Below are 23,207 nucleotides of genomic sequence, written 5' to 3' on the forward strand. Positions count from 1 at the left end.
CTCCATGAATATAACTGTGAAATACAGAGAACAGCTAAAAAAAAGGCAGTGTGTGTAACAATAAAAATCCATTCGATCTGCCTTTATGTTTTTCTGTAAGAATTCAGTTTGATCTGGTTTCATTTTGGAAGATGTGCAAGAGAAAACCATGTCTGTCCTAGGACATACAGAGATTGATAGTTCATGGGAAAATTATTTATCTTCTGAAAAGCATATTAATATTACATATTAGGCTTATTCAGTATGTACAGGACTGAAAAAAACTAGAATAAACTAAAGAAAAACATAAAAAAACATGGGATAGCAGTATGTAAACTGACGATAAGGTGTTATGTCAAGGGATGGCTTGGGAAGCATAGAATGGTGACGTCTGACTAGAATTGTAGAAGTGCAAATAGCAACTCTAGCAGAAATCCCATATGCACTTTTAATGTAGGAGGTCACAGATGCAGGTCAATGCAGCATTCTTTAGCTTTCATTTGACACAATAATAGCACCATGTCCAAAAACACACAAAAAAATGTGATAAAAGAAATTGATATCATGTGAGCTGCTACTCAGAGGAACATAGATTTAGTCTCTTCTTTTTCATGATACAGAATAAATGCCAAATGCCAAATAGTTCTGGCCAGAGTCAGAGAACATGTATAAAACAACAGGCTCATCGATGCACAAGGCATACAAAGATTAACCCATCTGGTCCAAAAAATAAAAAGAAAAATGTGGCAAAAGTCATAGTACCAGTGTTAACCCATTACCACTGTCAAAAATATTCCTACAATGGACATACAAGCACAGGAAATGGATCTCCATAATCGAAGAAGGTTGACTGGACTGCTGTTTTTCTTTGCGATGGCATCAGAATGAACTAAGGGAGGAATCAACTAAGGAAGGAGTGTGGTGGTGCACTGTTCCACTGTGCAGCATTGATTGCACTAAGATTCTTGAGGGAAGAAGGAAACCTTATCTGTGAAAAAAATATCTTGTCACAAAATTTGAAGGATACGGAACATCTAGTATCGCCAGGTGAGTTTTGAAAACTAAATGTGGATGTGTGTGGTATTCCTGTGGTTTGCAATTAATAGACCAGCAGGGGTTAATACGGCTAATAAACATAAGTTGTCAGGTTTCTTGCACACATGCACTTGGTTAAACATTCGTGGGAAGGGGTTTATGATCAGATAGTGTACTTGGTGCATCAAGGATAACAGTGCATAAAGAGATAAAAGATCCCTGGAGCTGATGTTGATTAGAATTAACACTGGTGTGTATTTGCTATGTTTTGCATCAATGCTGCTCTGCTCTCTAAATGCCCTGCTGCGCTCTGTTGCCTGTTTACCCCACAGGGAGCTTCTGGGGGTTATAGAAGGAAATTGTGCAGCATGATGTTCTTGTTCTGTTTCATTCCAGCACAAGGCCCTTCATCCCTCTTACCCAGGGGAGAGCAGCGGAGAAAATCTGCCTTGCCTCACGTCTGGAGGAGCAGGAAAGCGGGTCTTCAGAAAGAGGAAGTGGCCGTTAGGCCAAGGGGCCTCAGCAAATCAGCTAAAGCTTACACGCTAAAGTCAAAGAGTGGCGGGCACTTTGATGCGTTACAAGACATCACAGGCTGTAGTTGCTCTCCTTTTCCCACCTCCATTTCAGAACTTATCTCACCAAACACCTTTCATCTGTCCAAAAGTGTGAGCTCTAAAGTGTTATCCTTTAGAGAGTAGCCTTAAAAAAACAGAAGGAAATAGATCCAGCTCTTCACAACAAGCCGTGGTAAGGCCATGGGGCTCGGGATGTTTGATGTTTGGCCCTGAGAGGTCTAGAGCAAGCATTTCTCCTCAAGATGAGACACTCAGCTGCTGCTTGACGGCACTCATGTGGTCATGAGAGTAAAGCTTTTATCGTCCACCTACAGGGAGCCCAGAAGCAACCCTCTCTCCTTGCTAAAGCGAACACAGAGCTTATATATGGCAACATATGGCAAACATTTCAGTCGGCGATTTCAAAGTTTTGTTCAGTTATAAGGGAGACCTGTGGATTCGGGCACTCCTGGCACCCAGCTCCTGATAGGATGAACCAAGATATGAAGATGTTTAGGAATGTGAGGCAGTCGAACGGTCTAGAGCTGGTAAGCCATAGCAAAGCTCAGCAGGGTCAGGACTCCACAAAGCACCACCGGGGAGAAAAATATGAGCATGTCAGGGAAAAGATCCAACCGTAACCACAGGGTAGCGGGGATTTGTCCAACATCCAGGTATTATTCAGTCTAAACACTTGAGGATGGAGGCCAGGGACTTGGACAGAGACTGAAAAAGTGTGGTGGGATACCACAAACAAACAAGCAGCACAAAAAGGAGAGAGAAAAAGCTGCAGAATGTGAACATTTTACGGGTGTGAACAGCTATGTTCACTATGAAGTGCGCAATGTGACAATATTTTATCTTATGGTGATAAATTCTCTTATCAAATCGACCATATCTCCCTTTTCTTCCAGATTTAATTGAGTAAAATTACATTTTTAAGTTAAATAAAAGTAACTGTATTCAGTTTGGGGAAAGTATGTGAATTGATAGGTTTTTTATTTAAGGTTTTATCACTGCTGCTGCATTTTGACTCTGATCACATGTATCGCAATGAATATTGTGTATTGTAAAATGTTTTTTTTAAATATTATGATACATTTTTTACCATATTGCCCAGCCTAGCATAAATTCTGAGTAAATCAACATTTCAGTATTGTCCGACTGTAAACCCACTTGTGCGTGAGAGTCTCCTGCAATTTTGCATTCTGCATGAGTGTGCGTGATTAACCCGACACAGACGGAGTTAAAGCACACCCAAGCATGCCACTCTTAATCACCCAGCAGCGGTGGGCCTTTGTTTTGACTGGGTGTCAGCCCCATGGACATGAGTGGGTCAGACACAACCACTTCCCTCCGGAGCCCCACTGCACCTTCATGTTCTGATTACAAGCTGTGATGTCTCTATAAAGATGCCCATAAGGGAGCGAGGGGGAGCCCCAACGAAAGAGAAAACAAGAGAGAGATAAACATACCAAGACATTAGAGGCTGAAACGAGAACAAGGATCAAGGCCAGGAGATGGGGGGTGGGTGACTAAACATAAGAGAAGGATAAAACAAAAAGAAAAGAAAAGCATCCAATAAAAAAGGGAGGGAAAGAGAGAGAGGCAAAAAGTTTGACTGGACACTTGACTGTGAACACATGTAAGCCTTACAGGGCTTTATCTTACAGTTCACATTTTCCCTAAGAATATACAAGTATCAAATAAATATTTTCTATGTTTGTTTTGTTGAAAACCAACATACCGACTAACTGGTCAAATTGGCTTCTTTTTTTCTAGACGAGAGCGTCCATTGTACACTCACTGTTTTTAAGAGGAGATCACATGTACTGGAGTTTTTATGTGCTTCACATACAGTGCAGATGTTCGATGCAAATTCAGCAATAATACGTTCCAATATGTTTTTGTTTGAAAAATATCATATTACATTAGAACTGATAGGTGTAGCTGTTTGTAATTACAATAAGAATGAACAGGAATTTCACATTTTAAAGACTTTTAAAGTTGAAGCGGATATTTTGTAGCTGGTTTAAAAAACAAAGCTTAGTTCTGGATGTCTCCTGAACGCCTGCAGCCATTGAATGGGTTTGTTCATGTTCATCACCAGCTCATCTGATTAGGCATCATTAATTAAACACTGATTTACCAGACCCGTGGATGATACATGATATATTCAAAATTAGAGAGCTATTTTTTGTATTAATGTTAGTTGTAATTATTCATGTATTGTTGTTTCAGTGAATTATTAAATGCTGCCAATATAAAGAGTGCAATTTTGACAGGTGGCTAAAACTTATAGTTTTACAGAAAAATCATGGGATAGCACTATGTAACTCTTTGTTACATAAGGGGACGGCTTGGGAACACCCCTACTTGTATAGGCTGTGAGATATCATCTTATCACAGGTCATTAAAGTGGGTGCCAGAGAGATAGAACACCCAATTTCTGAAATTGTGCAGGCATTTACCTTCCTTGATACACAGTGTCATGTGAATGTGTACCGGGAATATGTCATAAAAGACATTACCACCCACTGTGGTTAGTGCACCTTTTAATCTAGTGTGCCTTATCTATGAATTTTACAAGCAGTAAAGACACTCCGCTGAAGTGCAGCATTATACAGTAATTTCAGGGCTAGATTAGCGTTTTCTGCTATTTTCCCATTCAGAATCAAGTATTATTAGCCTGTCGTCTGCTGCTAACCTCGGCTAGCACTGCTGGAGCAGCATTAGCATTTCCCGCTAAGGTTTTTAGCCTTTCAGAGGTCAGTATTATCAGCCTGCAGCCTGCTAACCCCAACTAGAGGTTAGCCACTAATGCTCCAACCTTAGTGCTGGAGAAATTTGGGAATCTAAGCTTTTTGTTAATAAACTGAAATGCTTTACTCACCAAAATAAACAGCTTTCAGGACAGAATGAAGGGAGAAAGAGACAGAGAGAACACGACAGAATGGTCATACAGACTTAGAGAAAGAAAGAATAGAATGGCATCAGAAGTTAAACCACTGCAACTGGACTCCAGATGTTGATGGCCATGCTCCCTGCACAGAAGGCGGTGTGGGTCATGCCAGTGTTCAAACTGAAACAAACCCTCAACATACACACCATCAAGTGTTTGTGTGTCTGTGAATACATGCATGCATCCGTGCTTACGTGTGAGCATGCATGAGCACACATGTTTACTGTGGACTGAGCACTGAGAACTTCTGTAGCCTTGCCATGTGTGTAAAGCATGGAGATGAAAGCATGTGTGTGGGGCCCGCTCGTAGTGGGCAGAGAGGAGGGTCTGGTGGGCAGAAGGGCCAAGCCTACACTCCCATTCAGTTCAGGACAATAATATGGAATAAACAGGTTGAGCCTGCCTCAGAAAAGCGAAACTGGTCCATCCTAGCAGAGAGGAAATCACATAAATGCAGCGATCACTTATATAATAAAAGAATGATTTCTTTCCCTCTCAGCCCTCTCGTAACAGCACAGGCATCCCAAAGAGCCTATTCAGAAAGCTGCTTCCAGATATGAATAAAAAAAAAGGAAAAACACACACTCCCCAAATGGGTCATGCTTCTCCGGGTTTGAGAGGGCCGGATGACGAAGATGCTGAGAGGGGAGCTCCCCCTCACCCCCAGCCCTCTTCCACACGAGTCCACATGTTTATGGCTCATGCCTGTGGTATGACGATGGATTCTCCATATAAAAGCCAACGGGATCATGGGGTGTTTCAAATATTGCTCTCCGAAGACAGTTGCTGACAGAATGACAGGGGCCATATTTATTTTGGTCAGAGAGCAGGGCACTTTGTGGAGAGTTAATCAGAGACTCCTACCCCCCCCAACCCCCCAGATCCCCAACTCCTGTGGAATGTAACCATGGCAAAACAGGAGAGAAAGAAAAAGTGTGTATAAGAAAACGTGTGAGAGAGAGATAGAGAGAGAGAGGACTCTAGTTCTCACTCTGTCTTCCTTTGGAAGATTTAAAACCAGCTGAAGTTTCCATAGGCCCAGTAAAATTAACAGAGGCAGTGTGGTTGTAGGCTGTAAAACAGGTGAGGACTGGGGTCTATTGGGGTGTCAGTAGGGTGGTACTGGTTCTCAAACTTAAGCTGTTAAAATAAAATTGTTATGGTAAAATAAAAAATATATATTGTTCCTGATAAAGTGAATATTGTACACTCCTAAAGGAGACTGTAGGAATTCAAGGAAAATACACCTTGTTCACCACTATTTTAAGGATTTTCTTAAATTTGTTGTCTTAAACTTAAGACAAGCCCTAATAAAAAAAAGTTTTGAATTGTTGTTCATAGCTATACTCTTACACTGACAGATCCCACAGTAAATCCCAATCACAAATAAGAAAACAAAGGTCAATAACGTAATCTGCATAAGTGGATTATAAGTATGGCTAATCCTATCAAGTTCAACACCTGCAGGAACCTCTTCAAGATGTGAAAACTATTGCAGGTGACCCATGAAGCCACTGTGCAGAGCAGGCATCAAAGCTAAATGTGGCTACTTAGAATAATCTAAAGTAGAGGAATCAATGATACAACACAGCAAAATTTCCTTTTGTTTCAAACTGATTAGCATGACTTTTTCCAAATATAATGTGACATTGCACGTTCTTATAATAAACTGCGCAGCCCATTATACCTACATATGCATAAAATCCTTGATATCTAGAGGTCAGTATTTAATTCAACACAGAATCACATTAAAATATATCTTTTATTATAGCTAAAGACAGTTTAGTCTGGTTATTCTAATTGTTTTTCCATTGTAAAATATTCCCTTGCTAACACAGACACTGTCAATCACTCATCTCTAAAATCCTCCAGAAATGGAAGGAGACTAGAAAGATTGGATTTTCCAAACATTTGAAATTGGACTTTAAACACAGGAGCCTTACGCTGTTCAATGATCCATCCAAACCAGATCAGAGCTGAATTATGCTTTGAATCCGGCAAGCAGGAACGAACAAGAGATTCTTGGATTCTTTTCAGTCTGAATGAGGGAAGACGTCAATTTTCCCGTAACCTGGCACCCTCAGCACCGCCAGTGGATAAACGCTGAAAGCCCCAATCAGTCGAATTGGGCTTAACCCCAGGATATCGGCAACAAACTCAGTTCCCTCTCTTTTAGTCCTTCGTGTTTAGATTCCAGGATGACAAAATGATGGCTAGAGACCACCTATCATAAACTGATCTATGCACGACTTGATTTCAGAATCTTAAGAGTGAAGCAACACAGGGATCAATAACTACTGGAAACACAGTCTCCCATTGACTTTAGGGCAGATGTCGGATCTCACATCCTCCAGGCTCAGATGTTTAAGTGGTGGATGGAGGAGGAGTGTAGTGTTGATACGTTCACGACCACACTGAGGCGAGTTGGCGCTGAGGAGGCTCCTGCCTCGGTCCCGCAGATTCAGCTAATTAAAGGAAGATTAGTCCATGGGCCCACCAGCCACAACAGGCCTGGGCGTGGGGCAAGGATAATCACTCCGACACGGCGGCAGCCAATTAGCAAGCTCCACTTGCCCTGGGAAAGAGGCTTGCCCCTGCTCCCCTGCTGGCCACAGGCTTCTGCTTGGACCTTGCCTAAAATATTAGGGATGCATTGAGCTGGGAATTATGACCATAACACATTAAATCCACCTGTTATTTATTAGTATTATGATAACTAATGAAGTCACTAACAAAACCTTATATATTGATTAAAAAAAAGCATAAGTTTGTTTTTTTGTTTGTATATTTTATAATGAATGCTAGTTTTATGATGAATAGACCATAATAATGGCCCCAAATTACTTGACATTAAATCTTAAAATTTCTTAATCTTAATATTTCCATCCATGTTGATATTTTCAAGTTATGACTGTGTTTTCTTAGTATCTCTACTCTATCTCTATTTCTGATTTTAGAGTTTGAGTTTCTTGTCTGTTTGCATGGACAATTCTAGCCAGATGCTACTGGTGATGATAATGACAACCCCCCATGTGCTGTCTACTGTGAGTATTCCCAATACACATGTGACACTCTGGATAGTGGAATGGTAAATAGCTCTTCATTTAAAAATGGAACGTCCTATCCATTTGGGACTCACCTCCAGGCCTTTATTGAACTGGTAATGGCATTGGTAATACACACTGCCTTGTCATGAGTACACTAGCTAGTGTTGAACCTCACTTACAGGGTAACACCTCACAACTTGTACAGCTGTTGCTTGAGGTAACACAATTCTAATCTGATGTAACACTATTTTAAATCTACTATTTAAACTCATAGAAAGCCATTTTTATAGCAGATACTTGTGAGAAAATGACAATACCTTAGTTCAAACCCTGTTGAATGGCAATCTCATTGTTGACAGTTATCACCTCATTACTCATAAATCAACACTCATTGTTTTTTCAAGGCCAGATCTTATCTAGAGACAGCATCAGAGAATCGGCTACACATATGGTAGGCTAGCAACCTGACAGTAATCAAATAAATAAAAACTGGAGCACCATCTCTCTCTCTCTCTCTCTCTCTCTCTCTCTCTCTCTCTCTCTTTGCTAAGTGCATCCAAGAGGTTTCACTTAGTGGCGGCAAAAGAGAAACACTTGCTGTTTGTTTTGGATGGGACATCCCAGCACTGTAAGAAGCATATAAGCTGCCTGTGGAAGATGCATCTGTGCTAGCTTTACAAAACCATTATGCTTGATGGACGGATGCATCATTTTTTTTTCTTGCCCTATTCAAATATGTGCTGAAGGAGGAAGAGAACACAGAACAGAACATTGGTTTTTCTGGCAGGTCTATGGAAAGCTCCTCTATGCTGGCACGAACCGAGAATGCCAGACGAGATCTTGTGTGCATGAAAACAGATCTCTTTGAAGGAAGGCTCTCTGTCATGGTCGGGCATGCCTTGTCCCGCCTCCCACGTCATGACAGATTAAAAGGCAATTACTTCTCTGTGGGCATCACTTCACCATGGCCTCCCATATGGCTCTCAGAGTGGCCTGGCCTGAGTATTAGAGAGCATTAGGATCCTCCGCTGTGGCAGACTTGTCTATCCATCGTCACTAATGCTTAGACAGACTGGCGGTGGCTAGAGCAGCAGGGACAGCAGCAACAGCAGCCGTCTCTGTGCCAGGTGTGGAGGCCCCAGTGGAGGCTCTCATGTACTGAAACGACTGCCTGCAAAGTTCAAACCAGCTGCCTGTCAGTCCTCAGTTCTGTTCACTGCTCTGTAAGTCATGATGAAGATATTGGATCCTGCTGGCTTTTTTTTTACTTTTTAGCTCTGATCTGCAGGTGCAGTTGAAGAGGGCAAATTGGTGTTGCAGCTAATGTTGGAGTTGGTAAGCCCAAAATGCCTTAGCAAATGTTGGAAAGTCAAAATCAATGAGCATAGGAAACATGTTTCTGCTGTGAAACAAAATGATCCTAAATGATTCCTAGAAAGGCTAAAGGTTCTAGGATGTAATGTGAAGTTTTTTTTTTTTTACGAGTTTAAATGCAATATATTCTGGGTGGCAACTAATGAAAGCTTTATTTAATTTAAGGATGCAATGCTAGCCAGCTGTGGGTGTCTATTCAACCTAGAACAGCTAATAGAATAAGTAGCATTTTGGAGCAGATAAACATCATCAAATTCTTATGGACACATCCAAAATACCAGGCATGGGCCCTAGCATTGAGCTATAGAGCAGTGTCTGTGGAATGTAGTGCTTTATTTAATAATTTTGGGATGATTTGAGGACATGCTGGGGATGTGATCATCCAGTCCTAACAGCAATGGTCCAGTAGAAAAAAAAATCCTTTATACATATAATGTAAGAAGAAGCATTTCACTAGTGATGTGTGGATGTTGGCTTTTGTGAAAGCCAGGGCCCAAAAGTTAAAGAAAAAGATGACATGGTAACAGATAGTCATTTGTTCAATCCCCTTGACATGCAGGATGTAAGAGATGGTGTGGATTTATGAGGTGGGGTGCCCTTGAGCTGGGCATCTACATATCCAAGTGTGTATGCTTACTGCTCCTAGACACTGGGTTTTTTACTGCACAGATGGGTTAAATTCAGAGACTATGTTTTGTTACACTGCATTGCAATTACTGTAACGAAAAATCTTAATTATAATCACTTTACTGAGCTGCTAATATGTAGTTTACAGACTAATTTCATCATTTCTACACCTGAAAAAAAAAAGATTTTCCTTGTCTAGTCAGGGTGTCTCACAAAAATCACATTGTTCAGATTCACATTTTTGTGGTTCTTGTCAAAGTTTATATTCTGTCAAAAAAAAACCTCACAGACCCCTTGGGGTCCCTAGATCACACTTAAGAAGCATGGCTCTGAGGAACTGAAAGTGGTTCTGCAGAAGCATTTCTCACAAAAGCCTTTTTTTTTGGCACTTTCTAAGAGTACTCAGCAGTATAAAAATGAATGGCTCTCCACCAGGTTCTAGCCTAAGGCAGAGAGGTACATAATCCAGTGACCATGTCATTAGTTGGTCAAGAAGTGAATGCCTCCTTCTCTCACGTCCTGCATATCACATCACTGCCTGTGTGCCTTAGTCCTCCCAAAAGAGTGCTATTTTCCTCCCACTAAGCTCCATATTAATGCTCACACATGCACAGTTACGTCTGTCTTCATCTCGCTATTTTCCGCCGTCTGAGAATGTAAAAGCTGCTTTGCTGTCATCAGCAAAATTAGCCAATGAAGTTCAGTAGCGTGGTTGTGTATAACCTCAATTGCTCTGAATCCAGCATCAGGGAATTAATGCAAGATTAGGAAGGCGTTTTAGGCCAATAAAGTGCTAAGCTGTTTACACAATAGTTAATATTATTGACTTGAAATAACCCGCTTTCGGGAAAGGAGAGGTGAACGAGTGTTATTTGGAGAAACACGGAAACGTAAGATCTGTCAGACACTGTAAGAAGAGTGAGTGGAGTGAGAGGTTGGGCTGGAAGCATCACTCACTTACTGAAAGAGTGAAAGTGCTGACAGGGTTGCCTGTATAGGTTTTATTCTCTCTTTTCTCTTCTCTTGCTCCCTCTAGCTCTTCTATTCTATTCTATTCTATTCCCTTTTCTAGTGTAGGTCTTCCAGTCTCATCTTATCTCTCCTCTAGCTTCTCTTGTCTCAACTCCTGACCTTGCTTCTTCCCTTCTCTAGCTCTTCTCTTGTCTCACCTTGTTTCTTCCCTTCTCCTCTTGTCTTGTCTCATCTAAGCTCTTCTTTTCTCTCTTCTGTTCTCTAGCTTCTCTTTTATTCTTTAGCTCTTCTCCTCTCTATCTCTTTTTATCCTCTCATCTTGTCTTGTCTGTTCTCTTTATTAACTCTTTTCTCTTCTCTATTCTAGCTCTTCTCTTCTCTTTTCTTCTCTTCTCTTCTCTTCTCTTCAGGGCAGTGAGAGATTTGATGACAGGGGCAGAGGGAGGTGCAGAATGGAGCTCAGCAGGCGTTTCATTTTCGCAAGCAGTAGAGCGGCTATTAATAAACAGTGTTTATGGGCCACGCAGTAGCCCACCCCAGGGAGTCCCACCACAAACTGCCAGAAGGAGGCTGACATGCCTGCGGGGAAGCGTCGGCCCGGCAACCGACTCCCAAGCTCCGACTCAGAGCAGCCAAGCAGGGCTGATTTTCTACGGCGGGTGGCTCCTGTAGATTAGGAACTCTTTTAAACATACTTCCGAGGATTCATCAGAATGTGTAACTTTTCACTAAGACAAAGACATTAAGTAGCAGGCATTTTCCTTTAGATATTACTGTGTTTCAGGTCCAATAGATGGTCAGGTCAAGGCTGGACATCTGTAAAATCTGCAAATGACGTGCAGTGTTATTTAAGGGGAGAGTAATCAAAGCTGGATGATCCGATAAACAATGCCAGAAATAGTGGACCTACAGCTTTTTGCCCCTCTCTGATTTCCTGTATCTACTTAATCCATAGCTTTCTAGAAGGTCTGCTGTTACGTAACTCAATACTTATTCTAAAGGCGGGTGTCTAGTGTCTCCTGTTAGGCGTATTATAGTACAAGTGATCTTATTTCAGCGCTTGGCTCCACCGTCTCCTGATGCTTCCTCTCCACGAACCATGTAGTGTCATCTGCTTGGCACTGTGGCACATGTGGACGTGCGCACACGCTTGCGTATATGTTTATGGTTTGGTCATAACCCTATTTATGTCTCTACATGTTGTCTATACATTTGTTGTATAGCTAAGTAAAGCTGTCGTATTACATAGCGCTCTGGGACTTATTTCACAAAGTCTCTGGAATCCAGTGTAATTTAAGAGGTCAGCTGGGAGGAACGCTATCCAAGGCTGCTGCTGCTTTAACGAAATCTCTGGACAAGAACTCTGAGCTTTATTTGATGGCTGTGGCCATTTCCTGGTCATCTGCACATGTCATTTCACTGACTGTGTCTGGCTGTCTTTAGACTGTCACTGGCCATGTCAAATGTTTGCTACTGTGTGGGAATGAGTTCAATTCATGGTTGAGTTTCTTTTCTTTTTAATTCAGCTATTTCTTATTCTAAGAACAAGATTTAGACTTCATTTAGGATTTCATTAAAAAAATTAGGGTAATTGAAGACAAAAATATTTTTTATGTTATTTTTAAAATAAATTTGGTATTACTACAGGTGCTTTCACACCAATCTTGTTTGGTCAAAGACAAAATAGCAGGTCTAAAAGGTACCATCAATCTTTCATAAATTTGGTCTCATTACAAGGAGGTGGTTTCTGTCTGTACCAACTCACCCGTGGTCTAGTTTATTTTCAGGGTGAAAAAACTTTCAGATCAGAAAGAGGAGGTAGGCTACTAACATCCATTAACCAATGTTGTGCCAAAATCTAACTTTCACACATCATGCAGTAGGATGGATGCACAATTTCTGTATCTATTTTAACTGTAGAATAAAGCAACACTGTCAACAAGTAAACATCCAACGAACAACAACAACTACTACTGTAAATGATGACAGAAGAACATAGCCGCTAGCTATGATCATAATGCACTAGCTAACGTAGTACCATATGTAAGCCTATTCCAATTTAACAAACATGGTTAGGGAGTTTTGGGTGTTAAAAACCTGCGTAAATGCTTAAAACAGACCTGTTTAATACAAATTTGTTTAAAAATATTATTAGTAAATTAGTAGCGAATCAGCTGCAGCCAATTATAAATGCAACCAGCTTCTAACAATCCTACAGTTTTTTGAGAGTCTTTGTACACTGAAACATTTAGTGCATTAGGAAACGGTGTGAATCACAGATGTGAATGGAATTAGAATATTAATATTAGATTTATTTCAGTGAGCACTAACTGATTTGATATATCTATGGCTGTTCAGTGTTGGATGAGCTTGGCCTGATTTAAACTGGCCTGTAAAAAGATACTGTTATGCTATTCTGACCAAATCAAGGATGCCATTAAATCAGGTAACAGATCTTGATCGTCAAAGCTGTTAGATGATGTAAAAAATAAATAACGTTTGAGCTTCCATTCACCAACCAAGGCATCCAACAAAATAGCTTAACTGAAATAACTGAAACAGTTATTTCTTATATTACTCTTAAAACATTGACTCTAGCCCTAATCTAAAGTTTTATAGACATTGTCTTTTTCTTTTCATTGTTCTCATCAAGTTAGATCCTGTAATAAAGTCAAGACCGGCTGACAGTAATCATCAGGTTAAATCCTGTGGCCTCAGACGGAAACTCTCTCCGTTTTTACATAAACTCTCTCCGATTTACATACACACTCTCTCTGACTCACATTAGCCATATCAGCAGGAAGGAACTTTCCATTGGCTGAGCTGACAAGTGTTTTCTAAAGGGCTAAAAAAGGAATGGCTCCACAGTGCATTCAATTAAATCTTTAACAATAGCCCCAAATCATTAACTTCATACTAGAAAATTGATGCCAGTAACTATTGCATCACAACGCCAGCTTTTAATTAAAGAGTACCATAAAATATTTTTGGAAAAGGTCAAGCAAGAGGAATTAAATTAGGGAAAGATCTCAAGCTGAGCCATCGCAGGGTACAGGGGGAACATGTGCCAGATTATCACTGTTTCCAACCCTGAAATCTCCCTGTAACTGTCCACTGCTGAATCAAGAACAAGTACCACAGCCTAGATCAGATTTATTCATTTAATCTGTGCCTCAAAGCACTGCCAGCAGCCATGCTGCACAATGACCTTACATTTAGGCCTGTCATGATAACTAAAGTTTTTGGCACATCATACAATGTCTGGACATAAACTCAATCATTTTAGCAGATCTCAAGCCCATTAATGTGAAAAAAGATGCTAAGTCACATTTCTTAAAAACAGATAATTTTATGTGTTTTATTTTTGTGTAAATATTGTTAAATTCCAATATCTAAATATTATTTCAATATTTTTACCTAAAACTAAAAATTTATTGTTATTTAAAAGAGTACTGCATTATTTAGTTATATATAAGATTCTACTAGAGGAATAAAATGACATAATATAGTTTATCTCCATTATTCTGCGACAATATATCTATTAATAAACAGTTATTGTGGCAGGTCTACCTACACTCTTAACAAAATGGGTTCTATAAAGCATTAACCAGAGTTAATTAATAGAAGAATCCCTTTCCATATCAAGTACAATGCAAGAAGGAGTGGCCAATAAGACAATAAATAAACTCTTCTGATCATATAGTTATCATCATCAGTACTTAAAGGTCACTGACCAATTGCACATTTTATTACAGAGTGTGTAATCAGTTCTGTTTTATTTGATTAAGTGAAGAACATTTGGAATTGAAATAATATAAAATTATGTACATACCAAGTATGGAATAGTATTTAAATTAGGTTTATGATACTGGTGCATTTTGTCTTCATGTCAAAATATATCATAATAGATATGAAGGATTGTGAAAATGTCTTTAAATACCATGATGCTGTGAATCATTTTAAAATAGTCCTTTAAACATTAAAACTGTTTCTCCGGTGGAGCAGGTACCACCGGTGATGGGGACGCACAAAAGGCGTGGGACAATTGGATAACCAAATTGGGAGAAAATTGGGAAAAATCAGAAATAAAATTATAAAAAAAAAATATCTCTGGTGTTCTATATATAAGAACTGCCCTTAAAACTCTTAGAAAACATTTTGTTTAAAATATCCAATCCACTTTCTGTATTAATGATTTAAATGGTCATTCTGCCTCATGAAAATGAAAGTAATTAATTTTGTTTTGTAATTCCATTCTCAATATTTTCTCAATGACTGCAATGAAACTTCAAATATTCCAAATATTAATAGAGACAACTCTTCTCAAGAGAGGAAATAACTGAACAAATATGGATATTTGAGCAAAGCTCCACAGCCTTTCATTCTGGACTTTTGAACTGCTGACGTTTCATTCTACACAAGTCAGAAACACACACAAAGCACTGAAAGTGGAAATTTCTGAATGAAAATAGCTAGGGTTACAGGATGTGTTTTCCTACGCTAACCTTAAATTGAAAGTACATGTGCATTTAGTGTGGCAGTCTCATAACTCAAGCACCACAGGAGATATAAATGTATTCAGGTGAGCAGGACTGAAAATCCAGACGGGGAGAAGAAAAAAAATTAAATTAATGTATTGCCTGATAAGCCCCCCATGAATAAAGCAATTATTTTCATTAGCTAGTTTGGCCCACCTGTCGAAAAACTAAACACTTTATGAAAAACGTTTCTCGGGCTGTGTTTATAGTGAAAATATTTTCCCCCAGATTGGAGTTCTCTTTTAATGGTGAAGCTACATGCAGCACGTACCGCAAATAAGTCTCGAATAGAAGGGAGGAAACAGAGGGTGCCATTGAGGAAACCTGCACTTCTTACACTGAGCAATTCCACCGAGAAGAGAGAGGAAAAGGCTAGAGAAAATATACTCTGGCACAACCTAGGAAGCTGGCTAAAGTGAGCATGGAAAAACACTAATGTATCATGCATGAAAATATACCGCGGGGCAGTTCTAATCCAAATAGAGGCTTTGAGGTTAGACAGGACAGTGCAGAGCAGAAAAACACAGATTACGATGAAACAGGTGAGTGTGAACGGCGGCTGCGGTGCTGCACAGGCTTTTACTTATGCAGGACCCTGAACAGGCCTCTGACTGTGAGGCAAAACGAAAGACAGCTAGTAGCTCTTCTGCATGGAGCTTTAACGAATACTAGGCCGTGTTTACACAGTGTTTACAGTGAGAATCTCACCTCTCCTGCAGTGTCGCATGGCCATTTTGCATCTCCTGGACTCAGCGATCGTAGGGCATGGTATTGTATCTTTTGGTGGCTTCTTCACAATATGCCTGGTGCGCGTCTCCAAGCCCCATTTAAAGCCACATGTTTTGTTTCTTCTGGTGCACGTTCCCCACTCGCTCCACTGGCCTACCTCACAGCCTTCTGAAAGAAGACGTAACAACAATTAGTTTGTGTCAAATACACTGACATGCTAAAACAAATGGAATAGCAGTGTGTAAATAGATCATAATGTTATAGCTCTGGAGAACATATAGTTTAAGTCTGTATTGTGGGTGATGCAGAACACTGGACAGTGTGCTCATGACAAGGCGAAGTGAATTATCGAGGGAGTTCGAGGGAGGCCTGGCACTGAGTGCCATAAAAGGCATTACTACCCACAGGGGGCAGCAGAGAGGCTGGTAATGATTGTGACTGGCAGCATCTGGCAAGAACTGTCCATGTGAACAGAGAAATGACTCTGACACCGGCATACCTCGGTCCTGCACACATATCGTGCTGATCAGAGCAGCATTCTTAAGCTTTTTTAGACACAGTTCTTGTCTCGTGAAATTTGGCAAGTCAGTGTATGTTGCTCCTATGAATAAAAAGCTGCAGGAATTGGGTGATGCAATCATTTCAACATGGACCAGAATCTCATAGGAATATTCCTTTCCAACATCTGTAATCCATGGCATGTAGAATTCCTAGTGCCTGGTCAGTTATAATGAATTACAACCTTAACTTTCAGAAAAATAAACAGAAAATGAATAAAGGAAATGAACAGATTTTATAAAATGATAGAATTTTACTGTATGAGGTCACTAAACTCTTGTTTAATGAAGTGTTATGCAAGGCAAAATCACTACTTAAAGCAACTATTTAGATAGATTTCTAACAGGTATCTTAAGGTATTTTAAATATTGCCATACAACAAGTTATCAGTTTATTATAAAACATAAGGAGTCCACTAAGAATCCTAATCTTCTCTTACCTCCACACTCCATGCTGTCGTCCAGAGGCGCAAACCCTTCAGGACACTTCTCGAAGCAGCGGGTTTTGTGCAAGTAAAAGCCAGGCTTGCACTTTGTGCAGTGCTCTTTACTGAAGCAGGTCTCACAGTTGTCTATCCTGCACCCTGCAGAAAGACAAGAAAGAGCGAAAAGGGGAAAAATACGGATGAGAATATGAATCACCGGCTACTCATCTGGAACTGATCTAGGTTAAGAGAGGGGACGTGTAAAGATAATGAGTAAAAAAGATGCTCGCAAATGTCTGCTCAGAGCAGTGGTTTTCCCTGACAGAGGTTTTCACTGGGGGAGTATGGGCGTGTGTGTGTGCTGCTGCAATTGCACAAAGCTTCACTGCTGGGGGTCAAGAGTAAATATCTCCATGTGACCCCTTTTAGCAGGAGAGGGAAAACAGCACACCAAATTTTTTTTCATAAATTCGAAGCTATGGGTCAGGTGCTAATTACTATAATGACCCTTGAAACTGTAATGCACCTCACTTCATCTTAGGTACCAAATAATTCCTAGAAATTGCTGAATAACACATTAAAGTACTAATAAACGAACACAATGCTGATTCTTTAGGGTTTAGGATAATTTAATGTAAATTATTGAGCAAACAACACAACCGTATCCTGCAGCCTTGGGGTCCATGCAATGATTAGGGCCCACTGATTGGCCATGGTTTTTTTTTTTAATGAATTAATTTTCACCCAAACACCCCACCCACCCTGTCTGGCTTCGCACTTCAGTCAGAGACTTTATTAATAATGGGATTAATGATAACACTAATCCAGCAAGCTACCTATAGACCTAAGTCACTGTGCTAAAGACTCTCAGATGCTCTCTATCTCTCTCTCTCTCTCTCTATCTCTTTTTTTCTCTCTTTTTCGCAGACACACACGCACAGACACACAGCTGATGGCATGTTTCCAGGATGTTTAAGGTAAAATATACAGTTACACTAGCATTTCTTTCCTCTGTTAACCCTTTCAGACCTAAACTAGGTTCCAGTGATTAAAGAAAAATATAAAAATGCTGTTTCCTGTCTGTAATGAACACAGAAATTAAAAAAATGAAAAGAAAATTTAAAATATTAAATTTTTGTTCTAAATCACACTTTGCCATGTTGGCTTTAGTGCTGACATGACCTAATGTCTGATTTGCTGTTTTTTTTCTAGTGCAATAGGTGGGGCTAAGCTATTGTTTAAATAGCTTGAACACTTTTTTATTGTACATGGAGCACATGGAAACCATAAAAAAAATACATGACGTCCATTGTAATGAATGCAGAGAATGAAAGGGTTAAAGCTCTCAGTTAAACAGCAAAGCACCTTAAAATATTCTAATTTAAAAAATCTTTAAAACTACCCTGAGATACGCCTAAAAATAAATCATGATTTTAATTATGATTAATCACAGTATACTGTTGTGATTAATACAATTATAAACGTATATTGTTTTAAGTGATGGATGCCGTTAATATAAATAGAATTATTATTTGTTTGTGTGTGTGTGTGTGTATATAGAAGTGTTTGGTATGAGCGGCCTATTCAAAGTGTAGCCTAGGGACCCCTGATCACCTTAATCCACCACTGACCATACCCTAAAATTCCTCTCACAGTTCTTAAATCTGGCTCTGGTTTGATGTCTGTCTTTGGAAAGGGAGGCGAGGTGCAAACATTTGGAGGCTCCTGTCAAAGGCCGGTCACTGAACTCCACGCCATACTCCTCCCACGCCCCACCCTGCCGCAGCTTATCAAACGCAGCGCCGTGCACCAGCATGCCACGAGCTCTGACTCTGCAAATAGCATGTGAGACTCGACCAAATTACACGAGCCACACCAACGGGGCGACGTACTGGGTTCTGTGATTAAAAGGAGTCAACTAGAGTTGCCTAATTTATGATGCTATTTAGACGCTCTGTGAGAGGCTGATCATTTGATAGGGATGGGGTTTGGGTTTCACATTACAGCCATTTCAGGCCTTTTCCCTGACTCTAAACTGGCCATATTCATATCATATCTATCATCTGCTGAGTTTTTTATTTACCTTAAGCTTATCTCCTGTACGCAGATACACAGGATATGCACAATCAATTCACAATATTATGACCACCTCATTTTTTCAGTTACTACATTTATTGTCCATCTTATTAGCTCCACTGACCAAACAGCAGCACTATATAGTAGCAGTTGTACAGTTACAGACAGCAGTTATTCTGTTTTTCTCTTATTTTATTATCTTCCTTTCACCATGTTCTTTAATTTTTTTAGGACTCCACTGGACCACCACATAGCAGGTTTTAGCACTGAAGTGACACTGACATGGTGTTTGTTAGTGTTAGTTAGTGTATGGTGTGCTGGCATGAGTAGATCAGCCACGGCAGTGCTGCTGGAGTTTTTCAACACTGTGTCTTCTCACTATTTGCTCTATTAGACACCCCTATCTAGCTGCTCTATATCTCTATAACTTGTATATGTGATAAAGTCAAACACAGAAGCTCATCTGTTGCTACGTAATATGTGTTGGTTATCCTCTAGTCCTTCATCAGTGGTCAAAGGATGTTGGTGGGCTATTCTCAGTCCAGCAGTGACACTGATGTGTTTAAAAACTCCAGCAGCACTGCTGTATTTAATCCTCTCATACAAAAACAACACACACTGGTCTTTTGAGTAATAAAAGCAATAAAAACAACGTGATCACATAATGAGTAAAGGTGATGTAAAGGTGGTCTTGGGATCGTGAAGTTGCTGGCTTCCCGATCCCCGATCCCCAACAGGATGGGCATTGAGGGCTTTTAGGTGCCCGTGAGCAAGGCAACTAATCAAGGTTAACCCCCTGTTGGTTCCTGGGTGCTGAGATTGCTGCACATCACTCTGGGTGGGTGTTTTCAGCACTCTTATTACTCTTCAGTGTGAAAGTAGAGAAAGTGTTTACTGCCACAGATGAGTTAAACGCAGAGTGTAAATGCCATTGTACCGCTCTGCAATGTTGGTGAAGTATTTCTTTAATAGTACTTGAAGACATTGTTACAATGCACAATACTGTATGTAATGCTACATTTGATTTTTCTGGGTTAGTAAGTAAAAGGAACAGACACAGTGCACCAGTAATGGTTTTGGCTTCCAATGTCGTAGGGATTTAAACTCCCAATCTGCCAACAATGGAGTGAAACTTAAGATGCCCACATGCGCTCACTTGTTAACTCTGTCAAACTTAGATTTTTTGGTGATGCATTAAGACAGTTCGGCAGTGTGCCCTGTCCTTCATTAAACTGTGAGCACTTTTAGAATGGAACTCGGGCTGCTAAGGTCTTATAGCTGACTCTGACTAAGGCCCAATCCCATTTCACCCCTTGGCCCATCTCCTATATTTTTTGTGCGAACATGCCAAGGGGTAGAGGTGTCCCGATTCTTGTTAGGTTGGAGGCGTAAAGGGAAGGGATTCGATCATAACCACCAGCGCTACCACATAACCATCACACACCTCCCCCCTGTGGAGTATAAAACAAAAATAAGCACAACGTGTGTGGCAATAGCAATGTCCACTAAGAGCCTTTGGCTTTTCCTATTTCTAAGTTTCTTATTAGAATACAATAAGCCTTCAATGTGACACACCAACAAACCTAACCCCGCCATTCCTGCATACCTCAAAGATTCACTATGGGGCATGAATGTAAAACATGCAGTTCAAGGTAAACAAATCCTCTCCTCATATCTTTGTCTGCAGAATGCCGTCTTCACACCAAGCCACCACCAGACAGACACCACAATAGCCCAGAGCTGTTTGATAAACATGCGCTTTAGCTGGTCGAGTTACGCTGTGCTGTAGGGATCTTGGCGTGGAGGGAAGGGCCACACAGAGGGATGTGGTGCGCTTTTGTTTCGCAGCGTAATGAGAGCCCTGAGCAGCGAGATGTCCCTACACGTCCAGCGCATGACGGCGACCAACAGCTAATAAATCAGCCGTGTAACTGGAAAGCGGCTCCTCTCCCCTGGCCATTAAACACCAGCCCTGGTGAGCCTGTCATCACCTAAAAATCTTTTACTTGAAAGACAAGTGGGGAAAAAAAACATACACAAATCTGGCACACACTTCAGACACCAGCTACTCGAGTAAACTCATTTATCAACAACAGCCCAGATGTTGAAATATTGAAACTCACTAAAAACAATATCAGGTCTCTGAAAGGTGTTTTTTTTCCCAGATGTATGAGGAGACGTGATTTAAAATCACCTGGTGCAATGCAGGAATACCCCAGTACAGGGCACCATACCACTGCAGAGTACTGCCTCAAATGATAAATGTGTACCACGAATACATAATTGAAGGCATTACCATCCACGGTGAACAGAGCAGCAGGTGATAATTATTGTGGCTGGTGGTGTCTGGCTAGAACTATCTGTGCTTAAATAGACATTACATTACATTTCATTTGGCAGACGCTTTTGTCCAAAGCGACTTACAATAATGAAGTACAAAAGTAATAGGAATTTAGATAACCCATTTTTAGATAGGGCTTAAAGGAGGTCGAAGGGAAATAAAGGGATAGAGAAGTGAAGGAGAGGAAGAAGGAAATGGGGTTAGAAGTAGTTAGTGTGTTAGAGGTGTTAGGAGAGTAAGTACTCTTTGAAGAGCTCTGTCTTCAGGAGTCTCTTAAAGATAGCGAGAGATTCTCCTGATCTGGTAGTGGAAGGTAGTTTGGTCCACCATTGGTGAACTCTGTATGAGAACAGTCTGGATTGCTTTGTGTGAGTGTTTGGCAAAGCGAGGCGACGTTCATTGGAGGAGCGCAGCGGCCGGGAGGTAGCGTAAGCCTTCAGGAGTGAGTGCAGGTAGGAAGGAGCCTGTTCTGTCATCACCTTGTAGGCGATTGTAAGAGTTTTGAATTTGATGCGAGCATCAACTGGTAGCCTGTGGAGCTCAATGAGCAGCGGGGTGACATGTGCCCGTTTTGGTTGGTTGAAGACCAGACGTGCTGCTGCATTCTGGATCATTTGGAGTGGTTTTACTACGCAGGCCGGGAGGCCAGTTAGCAGGGCATTGCAGTAGTCGAGGCGTGAGATGACGACTGCTTGTACCAGGAGTTGGGTGGCCTGTTGCATCAGAAACTGTCTAATTTTCCTGATGTTATAAAGCGCGAAGCGGCAGGATCGAGCAACTGAGGCCACATGGTGCGTGAAGGAGAGCTGGTCATCAACCATAACACCCAGGTTCCTAGCAACCTTTGTCGGTGAGAGAGAGAGAGAGTCAATGCTTATAGAGAGGTTGTGTTGAAAAGAGGGTTTTGCTGGTATGACCAGAAGTTCAGTCTTTGAGAGATTTAATTGAAGGTGATGCTCCTTCATCCAAGAGGATATGTCAGAGAGACACGACGATATCCGTGCAGAGATTGAGTTATCTTCAGGTGAGAATGACAGGTATAGCTGGGTGTCATCAGCAAAGCAATGGTAGGAAAAGCCATGTGAGTGGATAACCTGACCAAGAGAGGCAGTGTATATTGAGAAGAGAAGGGGACCCAGTACAGAACCCTGGGGAACCCCAGTGGATAGGGAGTGGGCTGAGGACAGCTGTCCTTGCCACGACACCTTGAACGAGCGCCCAGTGAGGTATGATCTAAACCATGACAGCACATTGTCTGAGATCCCCATGTTTGAAAGTATAGTTAGGAGGAAGTCGTGGTTGACCGTGTCGAAGGCGGCCGAGAGGTCCAGCAGAATGAGCACTGAGGACTGGCCTGCAGCTCTAGCAGTTTTCAACGCTTCAGTCACAGACAACAGAGCCGTCTCGGTTAGCTTTTTGAATCCAGATTGGTTCTGGTCCAGGAGGTCATTCTGGGAGAGGAAGCCAGAGACCTGATTTAAAACTGCTCTCTCGAGTGTTTTAGAGAGAAAGGGTAGTAGTGAGACCGGTCTGTAGTTATCAACCTGGGCGGGGTTGAGAGAAGGCTTTTTAAGCAGTAGACAAGCGACTCTAGCAGAAATCACATCCACATTCAATGCATCAGACCCTACACGCATATATATCAGGTCAGTATAGCATTCTTTAACTGACACGAAACATGGCAGACGTCATGGGACACCATATTGGTTCCTGTCTAACAAACATATGGCATATCAGCGTAAATAATCCAAAGTTTCCAAACATTCTTTAAGTTGGTATGGTAGTGTTATCAAGACCATCACCAAAAATTCTCACTTGTCAACTCATTCTTCATTCATCACTTCATGTGCTGTGTGTCATCTGGCATTGTTTTATTTATACACTGAAATACTTTACTTACTAACTTACCCTTACCCATAAGAAAAGTGTATTAAGTATATTTTTAAAAGTATACTTTACATGGAAAATTACATACTTTTTTAAAATAT

The 23,207-nt window shown here is 40.8% G+C and overlaps 1 protein-coding gene across 1 annotated transcript in view; it reads right to left on the bottom strand.

Moving 5' to 3' along the window:
* rspo2 (R-spondin 2) overlaps positions 1–23,207 on the bottom strand; it is a 72,801-nt gene that overhangs the window by 11,432 nt on the left and 38,162 nt on the right. The window contains exons 3-4 of the mRNA XM_007254498.4: positions 16,818–16,961; positions 15,800–15,988 (exon numbers count right to left, since the gene is read on the bottom strand). Of these exons, the coding sequence (XP_007254560.3) occupies positions 15,800–15,988; positions 16,818–16,961 (333 nt within the window). The remainder of the gene's footprint in view (positions 1–15,799; positions 15,989–16,817; positions 16,962–23,207) is intronic.

This window comes from Astyanax mexicanus, chromosome 6 (assembly GCF_023375975.1).
Source record: "Astyanax mexicanus isolate ESR-SI-001 chromosome 6, AstMex3_surface, whole genome shotgun sequence".
NCBI lineage: Eukaryota > Metazoa > Chordata > Actinopteri > Characiformes > Acestrorhamphidae > Astyanax > Astyanax mexicanus.